Below are 13,286 nucleotides of genomic sequence, written 5' to 3' on the forward strand. Positions count from 1 at the left end.
AGCCGAGATGGTCGGCTTGCTTAACGGGCTGGTTTCCACGTCGTTCTCGCGGTAACACTGCGTCGCGGGACGTGGTCGAGAAATAATGCGTGGTTTCTCTGCTTTAATAACTTTATTCACCTCGTACGGGCGGTCGTAGTAATATTCGCGTGACAGTGGTGCACCCTTTTTCACGTTGTTCGACGCTCGACGCGATAATGCAAGGACACGTGCATTCGTGACGACGGATCGGCAGCCATGATGATTTTTCGTGAGGAGATGCGCGGCGCGCCAATGCGTAGCAGACCTACGTTGCCGACTTCGGCCGTTCTCGTGATCCGTCGCGGTGGCAGAAAGGGAATAAGACGAGTACGAGACGACGAGTACGAAACACGCCGCCCGCCTTGAAAGTACTTACTTTCAATAGTTGGATACAAAGAATGCAAAAGTGTTATGTATCTATTAACTAGACATGAAATGTAAACTATACTGGAGTAATCCAGAATCTCGCTCGTAAGAAACATCGAAAAGAGTATGAATTTGACCCTCCGCTGAGCAAGGTGAAAACAAATAATACATTAAGTCATATAAGATCTAATTTTAAAATTTAATGCTGAATAAAACATAGACTAGCCTTCGATAGGCAATATCGCTAATTTAGCGAGTGGCCTCGTGTAGGAACCCTTGACAGTTTTTACAGTCGCGGCGCGTGCAATGCCATCGGGGCCAGGATGAATTTCCTGGACCCGGCCCAGTACCCATTGAAGAGGAGGCAAATTTTGTTGTTTTATGAGAACGAGTTGATCGATCGACAGTTGAGTCCCCTTGTTAATCATCCATTTGGTTCGCGCCTGCAAAGAATTGAGGTACTCATTACTCCATCGGCGCCAGAAGTGCTGTCGGGTTTGTTCTAAACGTTGCCACCGCAATAATTTATTTTCATTAATGTTGCTCAAATCCGAGCCAGGAAGACCATTTAACGCCGTGCCAACCAAAAAGTGTCCCGGGCTTAGATACGCAAGATCGTTGGGGTCGGAACTTAGCGGCGCGAGAGGGCGTGAGTTAAGAATCGCCTCTATTTCGCAGAATATAGTTTGCATTTCTTCAAAGGTCAACAGGGCCTTGCCTACGATTCGAGTCATATGATGCTTGGCGGATTTTACAGCCGCCTCCCATAATCCCCCAAAATGGGGCGCGTTCGGTGGGATGAAACTCCATGAAATTTCTAGCTCCCGTAAAAAGTGTTTGATCTCGGCCTGGATCTGTTGACCATTGTATACATCGTACAATTCTTGGATTTGCCTTTGGGCACAAACACGGTTCCATTATCCGAATACATGTGCAAGGGCCTTCCTCTACGAGAAATGAATCGCTTAAACGTGGCAATAAAAGCCTCGGATGTGAGATCGCTCACCAATTCCAAATGTACCGCCTTCGTGGCGAAGCACACGAAAATTGAGAGGTACGCCTTGTGGGTTCTTGAATTGCTTTCCTTCGCGCAGCAAGAAAGGCCCTGCATAATCCACACCGCAATGAGAAAAGGCCCTGGAGGCGCTGACTCGGGCGGCAGGGAGCGAGCTCATTAGAGCTTCCGATTGACCAGGCTTGGCCCTAAAACACGCTACGCATTTTTTAATTATTCCGCGCGTATTGGATCGCAACGATAGCGGCCAAAATCGTTGGCGCACGAAAGCCATTGTGGCTTGCATGCCAGCATGCAAGTTTCGCACGTGCTCATGCTCTATGATACGCTGGGTTAGAATATGCTTGCGAGGTAATAGGATGGGATGACATGCTTCAAATGTTAAATCCGAGTTTTTTAGCCGTCCGCCCACCCGCATCAATCCATTCTCGTCTAGAAATGGAGATAGGGATAATAAATTACTTGTGATATTTATAACGCCGCCCTTACTTAGCGCCTGGTATTCACTGTGAAATGCTTGCCGCTGGACGACCCTGCAAACGCAATTTAACGCAACGGACATTTCAGTAGGGGATACAAAATTGGACGTTGCATCCGCGCGATGCGTCTTGGATAGTCTTAGACAATATGCTACGATACGACATATTTTACTTAAACTAGAATGTTTGTTTAGCAGACTGCTGACGGCGCATTGACTTGTATTGGTAACAGAGGCGGTCACACGAATCCCCACCCTCTCAGGCAAATCGTCCTCCAATCGCGCGAAGCTGCCGGCCGGCCAACGCTCCTGGCTCCACTTTAGGAATTCGGGTCCATTCCACCACCTCTCGGAGTCGATCAAATCGCGCGGACTTGAACCCCGTGACAGAATGTCAGCAGGATTATCGGGGGACGCGACGTAACACCAATATTCTCGATTAAGCGTTGGATTTCCCCTACTCTATTTGCCACAAATACTGACCAACGACGCGAGGGGGAAGTTATCCAGTTTAAAGCAATGGTTGAATCGGACCATAAATATATTTGCCATTTCGAAATCTCTAAAGAATCGCTCACCCTGTGAACTAGGCGCGCCAGTAGCAAAGCGGCCGATAGCTCCAGTCGCGGCAACGAGATTACCTTGAGGGGCGCGACACGTGACTTCGAACACAGCAATTCTGAATGATAATGGTCGGCCCTAAGCTGAGTGCGAACATATACGCAAGCGCCGTAGGCGCGCTGACTCGCGTCGCAAAACCCGTGCAATTGCAAATTCGATAGGCCAGCTTTAGGTTTGACGCATCTGGGAATGTTCATTTCGCCCACGGCAGCCATCTGCTCCTTAAAGGTAACCCAGCGTGTGTGGATGTCCAGCGGAACAGACTCATCGCATTGAATGAAAAGCTGCCAAAGATCCTGCAAAATGAGCTTTGCCGTGACAAACATTGGTCCCAGCAGGCCTAAAGGATCGAAGAGTGTAGCAATTTCGGATAATATTATTCGCTTTGACACGACTTGGTGAGTTTTGGACTCGGATTCACAAGGGAACTGGAATGTATCGAGACAGCGATTCCATTGCATTCCTAGAATACGCGAATGGGTAGCATTGTCGCTAATAGTGACTGGTTCGCGTTTGCGATCATCCAAATTTAGTAGCTCAGGACAATTCGACGCCCATTTGCTTAACTCAAGTGTTCCTAACATCAGTAATTGAATGACCTCATCGCGAATCACTGTCAGTTTGGCAATCGTGTCAGCTCCAGTGAGCATGTCATCGACATAAAAATCCCGAGCGAGGCACTCAGAGCCGCGAGGAAATTAAAGAGCGTGTTGATCAGCTAAATGCTTAAGGCACCTGGTGGCTAAAAATGAGGCGGGAGCCGTACCATAAGTGACGGTAGTAAGCTCATACGTATTGACATTAGCAGATGGGCTGTTGCGCCAAAGTATTCTCTGCAAACATGTCTGAGACGGATGCACCGATATTTGCCGATACATTTTTATAATGTCGGCAGTAATGACATAAGTGAAAAAATGAAAACGTGTCAAGATCTCACAAATCTCGCTGCACGACTGGGCCAACCAGGAGCGCATCATTTAAAGATATGCCGGAACTGCTGCGGCAAGAAGCGTCAAAAACAACTCGAATTTTTGATTCTTGCCCGCTTGTTTTAAATACACAATGATGGGGGAGATAGTAGCATATGATTTCCTCGGCTGCGGGGGAATCCAACTGTCGCATGTGCCCTAATGATAGATATTCATCAATAAAGGCCGTGTATTGCATCTTGAGGACTAGGCTGCGCTTAAAGCGCTTTTCAATACCCTTCAAACGCTTGAGGGCTACCTCGCGCGAATCGCCGAGGCTGCTTAAAACCTGCCCCTTGACCGGGAGTCTGACCGTGTATTTACCTGAAGGATCCTGCGATACATTGTCTAGAAAGTGACGCTCGCAGGCGCTTTCCTCCATTGTGTAGTTATTGCCTTGCGCGAATACGTTATCCATTTCCCAAGCGCGATTGACTTGCTCATGCAACTCGGAATTGCTAATGGCTGCGTGACATGAGTGGATCCTTGGGCTAACCGGCGTGTAGACACCCAAACGTCCAGCCAATATCCAGTCCAAACGCGTCTTTTGGAGCGTGGGGTGCCTATCCGAAGACTGAACCTGACCGACGCATAGGAGGCTCCAAAAGATCTCTGCTCCGATCAAAAGATCAATATCCGATGAGACGTGGAATTGCGGATCGGCGAGGCGAATGTTGCGTGGAAATTCAAACTTGTCTCGCCTTAAAGAGAATGCTGGAATTTTGTCAGTGACCCGATCCGCGACGATGCAGTCGATAACCGCGTTGTACGAGCTGAATCGCAATTGCAACTTGACTTGAACTATGCGATTCGATATGGCTACCGTTCCATTGACGCCTGAAATTGTTACGTCTAGCGGGCGCGTCGGTAAACCAAGTGACTCTACTAATCTCTTAGATACGAAATTCGCTTGAGATCCACAATCCAACAAGACTCGACACAATCTAGACGACCCCTCACTATTGTACGTGTGTACTACAGCAGTTGAGAGCATGACGGACTCATCGCCGAGTCCCCCCCCTGAGTGGGTTGCCAATACCGAGGTAGAATTGGCTACCTTAGACGTGGTTTCCTTGACAGGATCACTGGCAGGTGACTCTGCAGCTGCGGACGCGTGAAGGAGCGTATTGTGCTTTAAATGGCACACCTTGCATTGACCAGAGGTGCATTTATTTGAAGCATGAGAGGTGGAGCGCAAGCAATTGGCGCATAACTTGCGACTGCGAATTTCCGCGGCCCTCTGAGAGACCGGGAGTGCGACAAAGTTTTTACAATAGTAAATGGCGTGGTCGCCCTGGCAAAAATGGCATTTAGATTTGACGGTAGCCGCGCACGAAGAAGACCGCTTAGCGTTCGGCTGCGACTTCGACTCTGCTCTTTTTGTAAGAGCGGTGCCGGAGAGCTTTGCGGTAGCCTCAAGTACCTGACATCGATGAGCGACGAAATCTAACAGCTGCTTAAGCGACGGCAGCTCGTTGCCCGTTAACGACACCTCCCACTCGCGCAACGTGATTGGGTCAAGCTTAGAGGTTAGGATGAGAATGAGAAGGTCATCCCAATGTGTCGTGGGACGTTTCAATGCCTGAAGGGTGTGCAAGTGCTTCGCGGCTCCGTCCGAGATTTTTCTGAGATCAACCGAATTCTCCCTTGACATGGATGGCAAATCGATTATTGCCTTGACGTGATTTTGGACGATGACACGCTTGTTGTCATATCGGTCCCGAAGAATTGACCATGCCACGTCGTAGTTAGCGTCCGAAATTTCTAACGAGCTAATTACGGCACTCGCGTCACCGGTTAGGGACGCGCGCAAATATTGAAAACGTTGCGCGTTCGAAAGTGAGGTGTTGGAATGGATGACCGAATTGAATGTGTCAAAAAATGGGAACCATTCATCGTATTTGCCGGAGAATGTCGGTAAGTTTAACTTCGGCAGCCGCACGCGCGCTCCATGATCAGAATCGCGAAAAGTCGAAGGCAGAGAAGAGGTAGAGGCCATTGGTGTCGGCGGAGGTGATAGATATTCACGAAATTTTGCCGATAACGCATAAAAGGCCTCCTCAAAGACGGCCCGATCATCCGCTTCCGCCTCATCATTTGCCTCTAACCGCGCCTGCACTCCATTGTATTCGGACCAATAATGTTCGAGCTTGGCTTTACGCACTTCCAACTGCGCCATTACCTATGGTGTAATGGCCGTAACCGCCTCTACGTATGTTCGAATACGCGTACACGACGCCTTTATAGTAGTGCGCTGTCGCTTGAGAATAGCCGTCTCTGATTAGTCCATTTTGGGCGCGAAAACGAACGCGAAAGTATAACGGGACGATAAATGATCTTGGCTGGCAACGGAAAAACAATGGTCTTCCCTACCTTAAACGCATGCGATTGAAGCCGAAATACAGATGCGAAAGATGCCAGATGTCTTCTGGTTGAGTGGAGGACGTCCTGTCAAGAGCGCTGTGGCGCTAAGGATGACTCCTGTTGCACGCCGTCCGAGATGGACCTGCTGCCGCTGCGGGCTCTCGGAATGGTACGGTGCTTGCTGCGAAGCTGGAGGGCCGGTGCTCGCCAATGGACACCGGGAAACCAGAAAGAAAGTCGGGCTGTGTCTCTGGATTAGATGCTTGCCTAGCAACTGCTTGAGATCGAACGACGGCTGTGTGTTGTCGTTGTAATGGCCGCTGGTGTGACGCTGTCGTATCGTCGTCGCAACGGTTGCTGCTGCGACGGTCGTGGCTGGTCGTCACGATGGCCTCGAATGTGTCGATGAAAGTGCTGATCACCACTTCACAAAGATCGGATAGTTGCTAGTATCCGGCTCGAAGGACCAAAAATTGTTTGCTCGTAGTGCGAGCCGAGATGGTCGGCTTGCTTAACGGGCTGGTTTCCACGTCGTTCTCGCGGTAACACTGCGTCGCGGGACGTGGTCGAGAAATAATGCGTGGTTTCTCTGCTTTAATAACTTTATTCACCTCGTACGGGCGGTCGTAGTAATATTCGCGTGACAGTGGTGCACCCTTTTTCACGTTGTTCGACGCTCGACGCGATAATGCAAGGACACGTGCATTCGTGACGACGGATCGGCAGCCATGATGATTTTTCGTGAGGAGATGCGCGGCGCGCCAATGCGCAGCAGACCTACGTTGCCGGCTTCGGCCGTTTTCGTGATCCGTCGCGGTGGCGGAGGGGGAATAAGACGAGTACGAGACAACGAGTAGGAAACACCGGGGTTTTACCTTCGATATTCTTGTAGCTTAGTAATTTAAGTTTTTTATTTGAGGTTAGTTTTGTTTATATTTATTAGTTTTGTAGGAAATATTTGTAGTGAAGCTTTGATAGATCAAATTTATATGATCGAGGTAGGTTGACACACCTTGTTTCAACTTACCTCGATTCCTACACGGAAAGAATGTTCTTTATCTAGGAAATATGATATAATATAGTTATGGTACAATACAATACTTTAAGGATTTTTGCACTTCAGTAAAGTTAATCAAACTTATTTTATATTTTAATATAGTTTTATTAATGAATGGGAGAGATTTAGGAGAAAATTCTTCAAAATACAATGTTGTCCCACGACTATCATACTTTCAGGATAAACTCTAAGAAAATTCTCTCCGTGTATACTTTAATTTGTTACAGTACGATTTGCATGAAAATGATTTATTATTGTTATAGGATGCCAAATAAATATATTCGTAAGACTGATCGAAGTCAGGTAAGCGTAGAGATGTATGAGCTTGCTGCGAAAGAAGTTAGTTTAAAGCAATGGAGCCTTAGAGACGCCACATCGTCATACAACTTAAATTATTCTACTCTGCATCGATTTATTAAAAGGAAGAAAGCCTTTGATGAAGGTAAAAGTCAAAATCAGCCCAGTATTGGATATTTAAAAGATTTTATATTTACTGCAAAAGAAGAGAAAATTCTATGTGAATATCTTTTTACTTGTTCAGCTACTAATTATGGTCTTTCTACGAAAAAATCAAGACGCTTAGCATATGAACTGGCTAAAGAACATAATAAGACAAAACCTGCTTCATGGGAAAAAATCAAATGGCTGGAGAAGTGTGGTTGAAATTGTTTATGGAAAGACATCCGATTCTCTCTTTACGGTCTCCTCAAGCTACGAGTCTCAGCCGTGTTACTAGCTTTAACAAGATGAATGTTAATTTGTTCTTTGAAAATTACACTAGTATTTTGCATAAGCATGGATTTCAAGCTACCGACATCTGGAACATGGATGAAACGGGTGTTACCACAGTTCAAAAACCAAATAAAGTAATAGCTCGAAAAGGAGAGAAACAAGTTAGTGCTATGACATCAGCAGAACGAGGCACGTTAGTTACACTTGCTGTTGCTGTGAATACTAAAGGAAATAGTATTCCATCGATGTTTATTTTCCATCGAAAACGTTTCCAAGATCATTTTATACGTGACGGTCCAATTGGGTGCATTGGAACGGGCAATGATTCAAGTTGGATGACAGAGAAAGACTTTTATAAATTCATGCAACATTTTAAGAACCACGTTAGGTCTTCCCCCGAACATAAAGTATTGATGATATTTGACAACCATAATTCTCATGTAGCTGTGAAGAACATAGAATTTTACAAGCAAAATAAAATAATTTTACTAACATTTACTCCACACTGCACCCATAAATTGCAGCCGTTGAATCGTGCCGTTTTTGGCCCTTTAAAGAAGGCTATTAATTCTTCTTGTGATAACTGGATGCGTTCAAATCCAGGCAAAGTCATGACTATTTACAACATCCCTGGAATTATGAAAACGTCTTTTGAAATAGCAATAACGACAAAAAATATAATTTCAGGATTTTCTGCATGTGGAATCTGGCCTGTCAATACAGATATTTTTACAGAGCAAGATTTTTTACCAAGCCAAGTTACAGACTGTCCTTTGAGTAATTCAAAGACAGACGCAACACTTGTTCAAAAAGTTCCTCTACAATCAACTGAGATTGATATTCCTTCAACGTCAACTTCTGTTGGAATGACTAATACTAACGAAGTTGCGACAGCTAAAAAGTTTATCGGTTCTGTTTTAAATCTTGTTTTGCATCTTGTTCATCAAACAACACTATAGAAAAGGAATTTTTGCCTGAAACTATTAGACCGTTGCCTAAAGCTTTACCAAGAAAGGGAACTCAAAATAGAAGAAAAATCAAATCAGCTATTCTGACAAATACTCCTGTCAAAGAAGAATTAGCACAATTAGAAGCTGAAAGAAATCTGAAGAAAATAAAGAAGAGGGTATTTTAAAAGGAACAACAGAAAATTAACAAAAAGAAACGTCAATTGAAGAAAGAATCTGTTCAAAAAAATAGAACTGAGAGTGGTGATAATGAAGATCGTTCCTGTTTGTGCTGTCTGGAACTATTTTCAAACAGCCAATCTGAGAAAAAATGGGTGCAATGCATGGAGTGCAAGAAATGGTCTCATGAAGACTGCACTGAAGGCGAATTGCAATATGTATGTCACAACTGTTTGTCAAATTAAGCTTTACTTAGTAATAAGTATTTAATTAGTAATAAGTATTATGGTTATTTTTGTTATTTTATTTTTGAAATTCTATTACTAAGAAAATGTTCAAGTTTAAATTCAACCAAATAAAATTTAATTCGGTTAATTTCTTTATCTCAAAAGATTATGTTAAACTATATTGAAGATATAAGACTTATTTCACTTATGATTATTTCACTTATGAATTATTTCAATTATAACTATTAATAAATATTTACTAATAAATATCTATATGTTACTGTTCGAAAAGGTGCCTTATAGGTATCTAACAATGGTAATCGAAATAAAAATCAATTAATACATACATATTATTTAATTTTGGTACAAACATTATCTGTTTCAACTCACCTTCCCTATATATTGTTTCAACTTATCTCGATGCTAGGCGGGTTACAACAGTTGGAGTACTTTTATTAAAGCTTATTTTTCAAGAACTAGTAACAAGGTTTGAATCTTTTACTTTTAAGAATTAATAAAGGAAGAATCAAGGAGATTTAAAAAAATGAAAAATTTTAATCCTAACATTAAATTTGAGATAATTATGATGAAAAACGTAAAAATTGTTTCAATCCACTTCGGTCTCCCCTACTTTTGTTTACAATTTTGTTTAAACGTTAGGGGGTACGATATAAGTAACTTCCCCCTATAAGACAAAATGTTCGCAATTATGATATTCTTCAAAAAAATGCTGCATACAAAAATATTGCTTGCACCAGGAACATCGTATTACAGCAGGTACACCACATATGCAGCAGCGAGGTATTTCTTGAATATCCTTTCCGTTGAAACAAAAATCTACTAGAGTTTCGAATTGTGGCGGCCGTTCTTCGATGTATCCACTCTTATACCAGGCATATTTAAAAAGCTTATGAAATCGTGGAGAAGATATATTAAAGATTGTATATATTAAAGATTGTAATTTGATGATATTATTTCTCAAATGTAAATTAATTTCATAATTTAGTAACATAACGCGATCACTGAAAGTTCTCACAAAGTTTTTCCATAGTTTAAATCCATAAACGTCAAGAGGTTGAGTAGTTCCCGTAGTTCTCTTTGGTATAGTTAAAATTCATATTTCTTTATCTTTTTTTGGCATAAATTCTTGCAGACTTGCAGAACAATGTCTCCAAAAGTCGAACAACAGCACATTAAAACTTCCAGTTGCGGATACAAATACATTTGTAAACCAAGACTGAAAGTGTTGTGTAGTTAATTTGCCCGATTTTGATGCTGCAATGTAAACAATTGCAGATCTAAACAAACTTTCCTTTACGCGTGGTCCGAAATTTCCACTAGCTTCTTTCAGTACCAAATAGAGAGGCGATTTCAATTGTCCGCTTGCAGAAATTATGGGCAAAATTATGTAACTATGCGTAGTTGCCGATAGTGATTGAACTATACTTTCAAATGTTTTAACACCTTGCGTGGTAAGTGTTCTGCCTGAATGTAATTCTAAATTGAATCCACTTTCGTCTGCATTATATATTGTATATTCCCTAGTTCAAAAAGATTTATATTAGATTTTACGGTAGCTATGAATTCCTGACATGCAATCTGTAATTGCTCTTTATCTCTTTGCGCAGAACGACTTACAAATTTTGTTATTTTTCTTGACACGATTCTATATTTTCTTTTAAAATTTAATGTCCATGTTGCACTAGCTTTAAATGAAGAAAGATCGATTTGTGTCTTGGCTTTTAGGGCCCATGGTCGTAAGTCCATATCATGAATAATTCTTTTTTCATCAACAGCTTCTTTAAAATTTTGTAAGACATGTTCGAAAATATATAACATCTTTTCTCTGTGGGTACCTCCTTTTTGTATGTAATGTTCCTATTGATATAGTTGCGGAGACTTCACCTTTTTAAAACGATTTTTTTACCGATAATAAGGAATACCATCCCTTTTTTGCATTTTTCAAAAATTCAACAGCGCTTCTCTTATAGCCATCATTAACAATTTCACGTTTTTCTGAAATACAATTATCTTTTGCTTGATCATCGTCTTCATCTTCTTCAAGTATTTCTATTTCATAATCGTCGACAAAATCTGCATCCAGTAAGTTAATTCCCAATAATTTTCAAATTCTAACGTAGTATCAGTATGAATATCACATGACATTTTATTCATTGAAGAGTGTATAATATCCTTTATTACATCGCGTAATTAAATTTCTTTATCGTTTACAAGTGTTTCCGGAATTTTTGAAATTTGAAAAAGGATAATTAACATATTGAGAATATTTGCAGGATTCACTTGTACCATTTTAAAGATTTGCACTGTTTGACTTTGACTTTGCCCTTGAATAATTCTTTATTCTTGCTAATTATGGCTTATACTGAAATTATTGCAAGAACTTTGTGTTTATATAGTAATTTCAAGTGACTAATAATATAATCAAGTGACTATTAATCAAGGACTAATAATAGATAAGTTGTTTTTCAAGCACGTATATCATATGCGATATAAAAATGACGCTATTGTCGTTTGATTAATAATATTAATCAAGCACGTACATCATATGTGATATAAAAATGACGCTATTGTCGCTTGATTAATAATATTAATCAAGCACGTACATCATATGTGGTATAAAAATGACGCTATTGTCGCTTGATTAATAATATTAATCAAGCACGTACATCATATGTGATATAAAAATGACGCTACTGTCGCTTGAATATTTTTGTGTACAGAATTTTTTTGAAGAATATTATAATTACGAACATTTTGTCATAAAATAATCATGTTAATATTAATAACGAGATTAACAAGTAGTTTTAAAATTTATAATAAATACATTCATTTCTCTTTATAACGAAAAATGTGCTTATACATTACAGGAAATATATGGTACCGTAACTTATCACTGTTAGATGTCAAAGGAGCAATGGCAACCCCGAGTTTCTTGAGTTAAATAACATTTTATTATCTTTTTAGTTCCATATGTATCAAAATGTTAATCAGTCTATTTCTGTACTTATTTCAACATAAGTAACGTTTACATTAACGTATGTAAGTAAATAAATTATAGAGTCAAATTAAAACATCTTCTTGAGTTAAATGATTTAACTCCATCATTAAATTAATGACGTATTGAGAAAAATGAGGAGAAGGATGTTGTAATTTTACAATATTTTGATAAGCATTTTTTAAATATTACTCGCGCGAATATATTTTTAGGTAACAAAAAATTGATTAAATAGAAAAAAGACTCTCAAAATAATAATCCAATAATAATGTATAATGCCTATAAGAGCCGACACAGGATGAACGTGTGTAATAAACAATTGATTAATAAGTTAATATAAAAATATAGAGTAAACGTTTCGACCCTTGTTTCGGATTCTTTTCAGTACAAACAAAATGGAATTAACTTAAAGTATGATAAATCTAAAAAGCGGAGTCGTTGCAAAGATTGTGTCCAGTCTTATGACAATAACATCAATTTGGCAAAATTACTACGGAAAAAGAACAACGGACGCAAATTAAAAAAGAAATTGAAACTAAACAATATATAGAGAAATAAACACAAAAAGAAAAAAAGTTAAACAATATCTTTATTTTAGATCGTATATGTGAGAAACACAATCAATACTAGAAATTTAAAACGCCTATTATGGTCGAAGCTGGATCCTCGTTTTTTTAAATAATTCAATCTTGAATTAGTAATATATACTATATATGTACTCGCGTATATACCATATTGTAGCCTTTTTCACACACACAAACTGCGCGCCGAATTATTTTTCAGGACTAAATAAACGCAATTAAAACTACTCTAGTAATCGCGAATTAAATTGACAAGCAATTTAATAATTTTGATGCTATCATCAAGCATCATATATTAAGATGTTAATATATTAAAACTGTTAATAAATTTATTGCGAAAAATATTACCTCGGCCTGGACTTGAACCCGGATCTCTTGTAAACCGTACGAGCGTCTTAAGCCATTAGACCACCGAGGCCTTTAGATCACCATAGCCTCGGTGGTCTAATGGCTTAATTATTAACAGTTTTAATATATTAACATCTTTATAATATATGCAGCGCTGCCATCCGTTCCTCAGACCGAAAAAAGTGAAATAGTGACTATTTCTTTATAGAAAAAGTGACAAAAAGTGACTCTTGAGGAATTAAAATAAAACAATAATTAAAATTATTATTTTCATTAATTTTTTGGAGTAAGGCCATTTAAGAAAAAAATAACATTAATTCTTGTTTTTCTGCTCCTAAAAAAATAATTATAGTCTTCAAAAGCCT

The 13,286-nt window shown here is 40.2% G+C and overlaps 2 protein-coding genes across 2 annotated transcripts; both read right to left on the reverse strand.

Moving 5' to 3' along the window:
• Positions 1 to 608: 608 nt before the first annotated feature.
• On the reverse strand, positions 609 to 3,151 carry LOC108758196 (uncharacterized). The gene is made up of 3 exons (XM_018503010.1): positions 2,459 to 3,151; positions 1,394 to 2,342; positions 609 to 1,270 (listed from the first exon to the last, which is right to left on the reverse strand). The coding sequence occupies exons 1-3, from the start codon at positions 3,149 to 3,151 to the stop codon at positions 609 to 611; spliced, it is 2,304 nt and encodes a 767-aa protein (XP_018358512.1).
• Positions 3,152 to 3,434: 283 nt separating this feature from the next.
• Positions 3,435 to 5,648, reverse strand: LOC108758197 (uncharacterized). The gene has a single exon (XM_018503012.1). The coding sequence runs from the start codon at positions 5,646 to 5,648 to the stop codon at positions 3,435 to 3,437; it is 2,214 nt and encodes a 737-aa protein (XP_018358514.1).
• Between the last annotated feature and the right edge of the window lie 7,638 nt (positions 5,649 to 13,286).

This window comes from Trachymyrmex cornetzi, unplaced genomic scaffold (genome assembly GCF_001594075.2).
Source record: "Trachymyrmex cornetzi isolate Tcor2-1 unplaced genomic scaffold, Tcor1.1 scaffold1536, whole genome shotgun sequence".
NCBI classification, from domain to species: domain Eukaryota; kingdom Metazoa; phylum Arthropoda; class Insecta; order Hymenoptera; family Formicidae; genus Trachymyrmex; species Trachymyrmex cornetzi.

Coding starts and splice junctions, on each gene's coding strand:
- LOC108758196 (XM_018503010.1), bottom strand. CDS start 3,151: ATGCTCACTGGAGCTGACACGATTGCCAAACTGACAGTGATTCGCGAT. Junction 2,343..2,458: donor TGGCGCGCCTAGTTCACAGG/GTGAGCGATTCT, acceptor TGTGGCAAATAG/AGTAGGGGAAATCCAACGCT. Junction 1,271..1,393: donor AGGCGGTACATTTGGAATTG/GTGAGCGATCTC, acceptor GGCAAATCCAAG/AATTGTACGATGTATACAAT.
- LOC108758197 (XM_018503012.1), bottom strand. CDS start 5,648: ATGGCGCAGTTGGAAGTGCGTAAAGCCAAGCTCGAACATTATTGGTCC.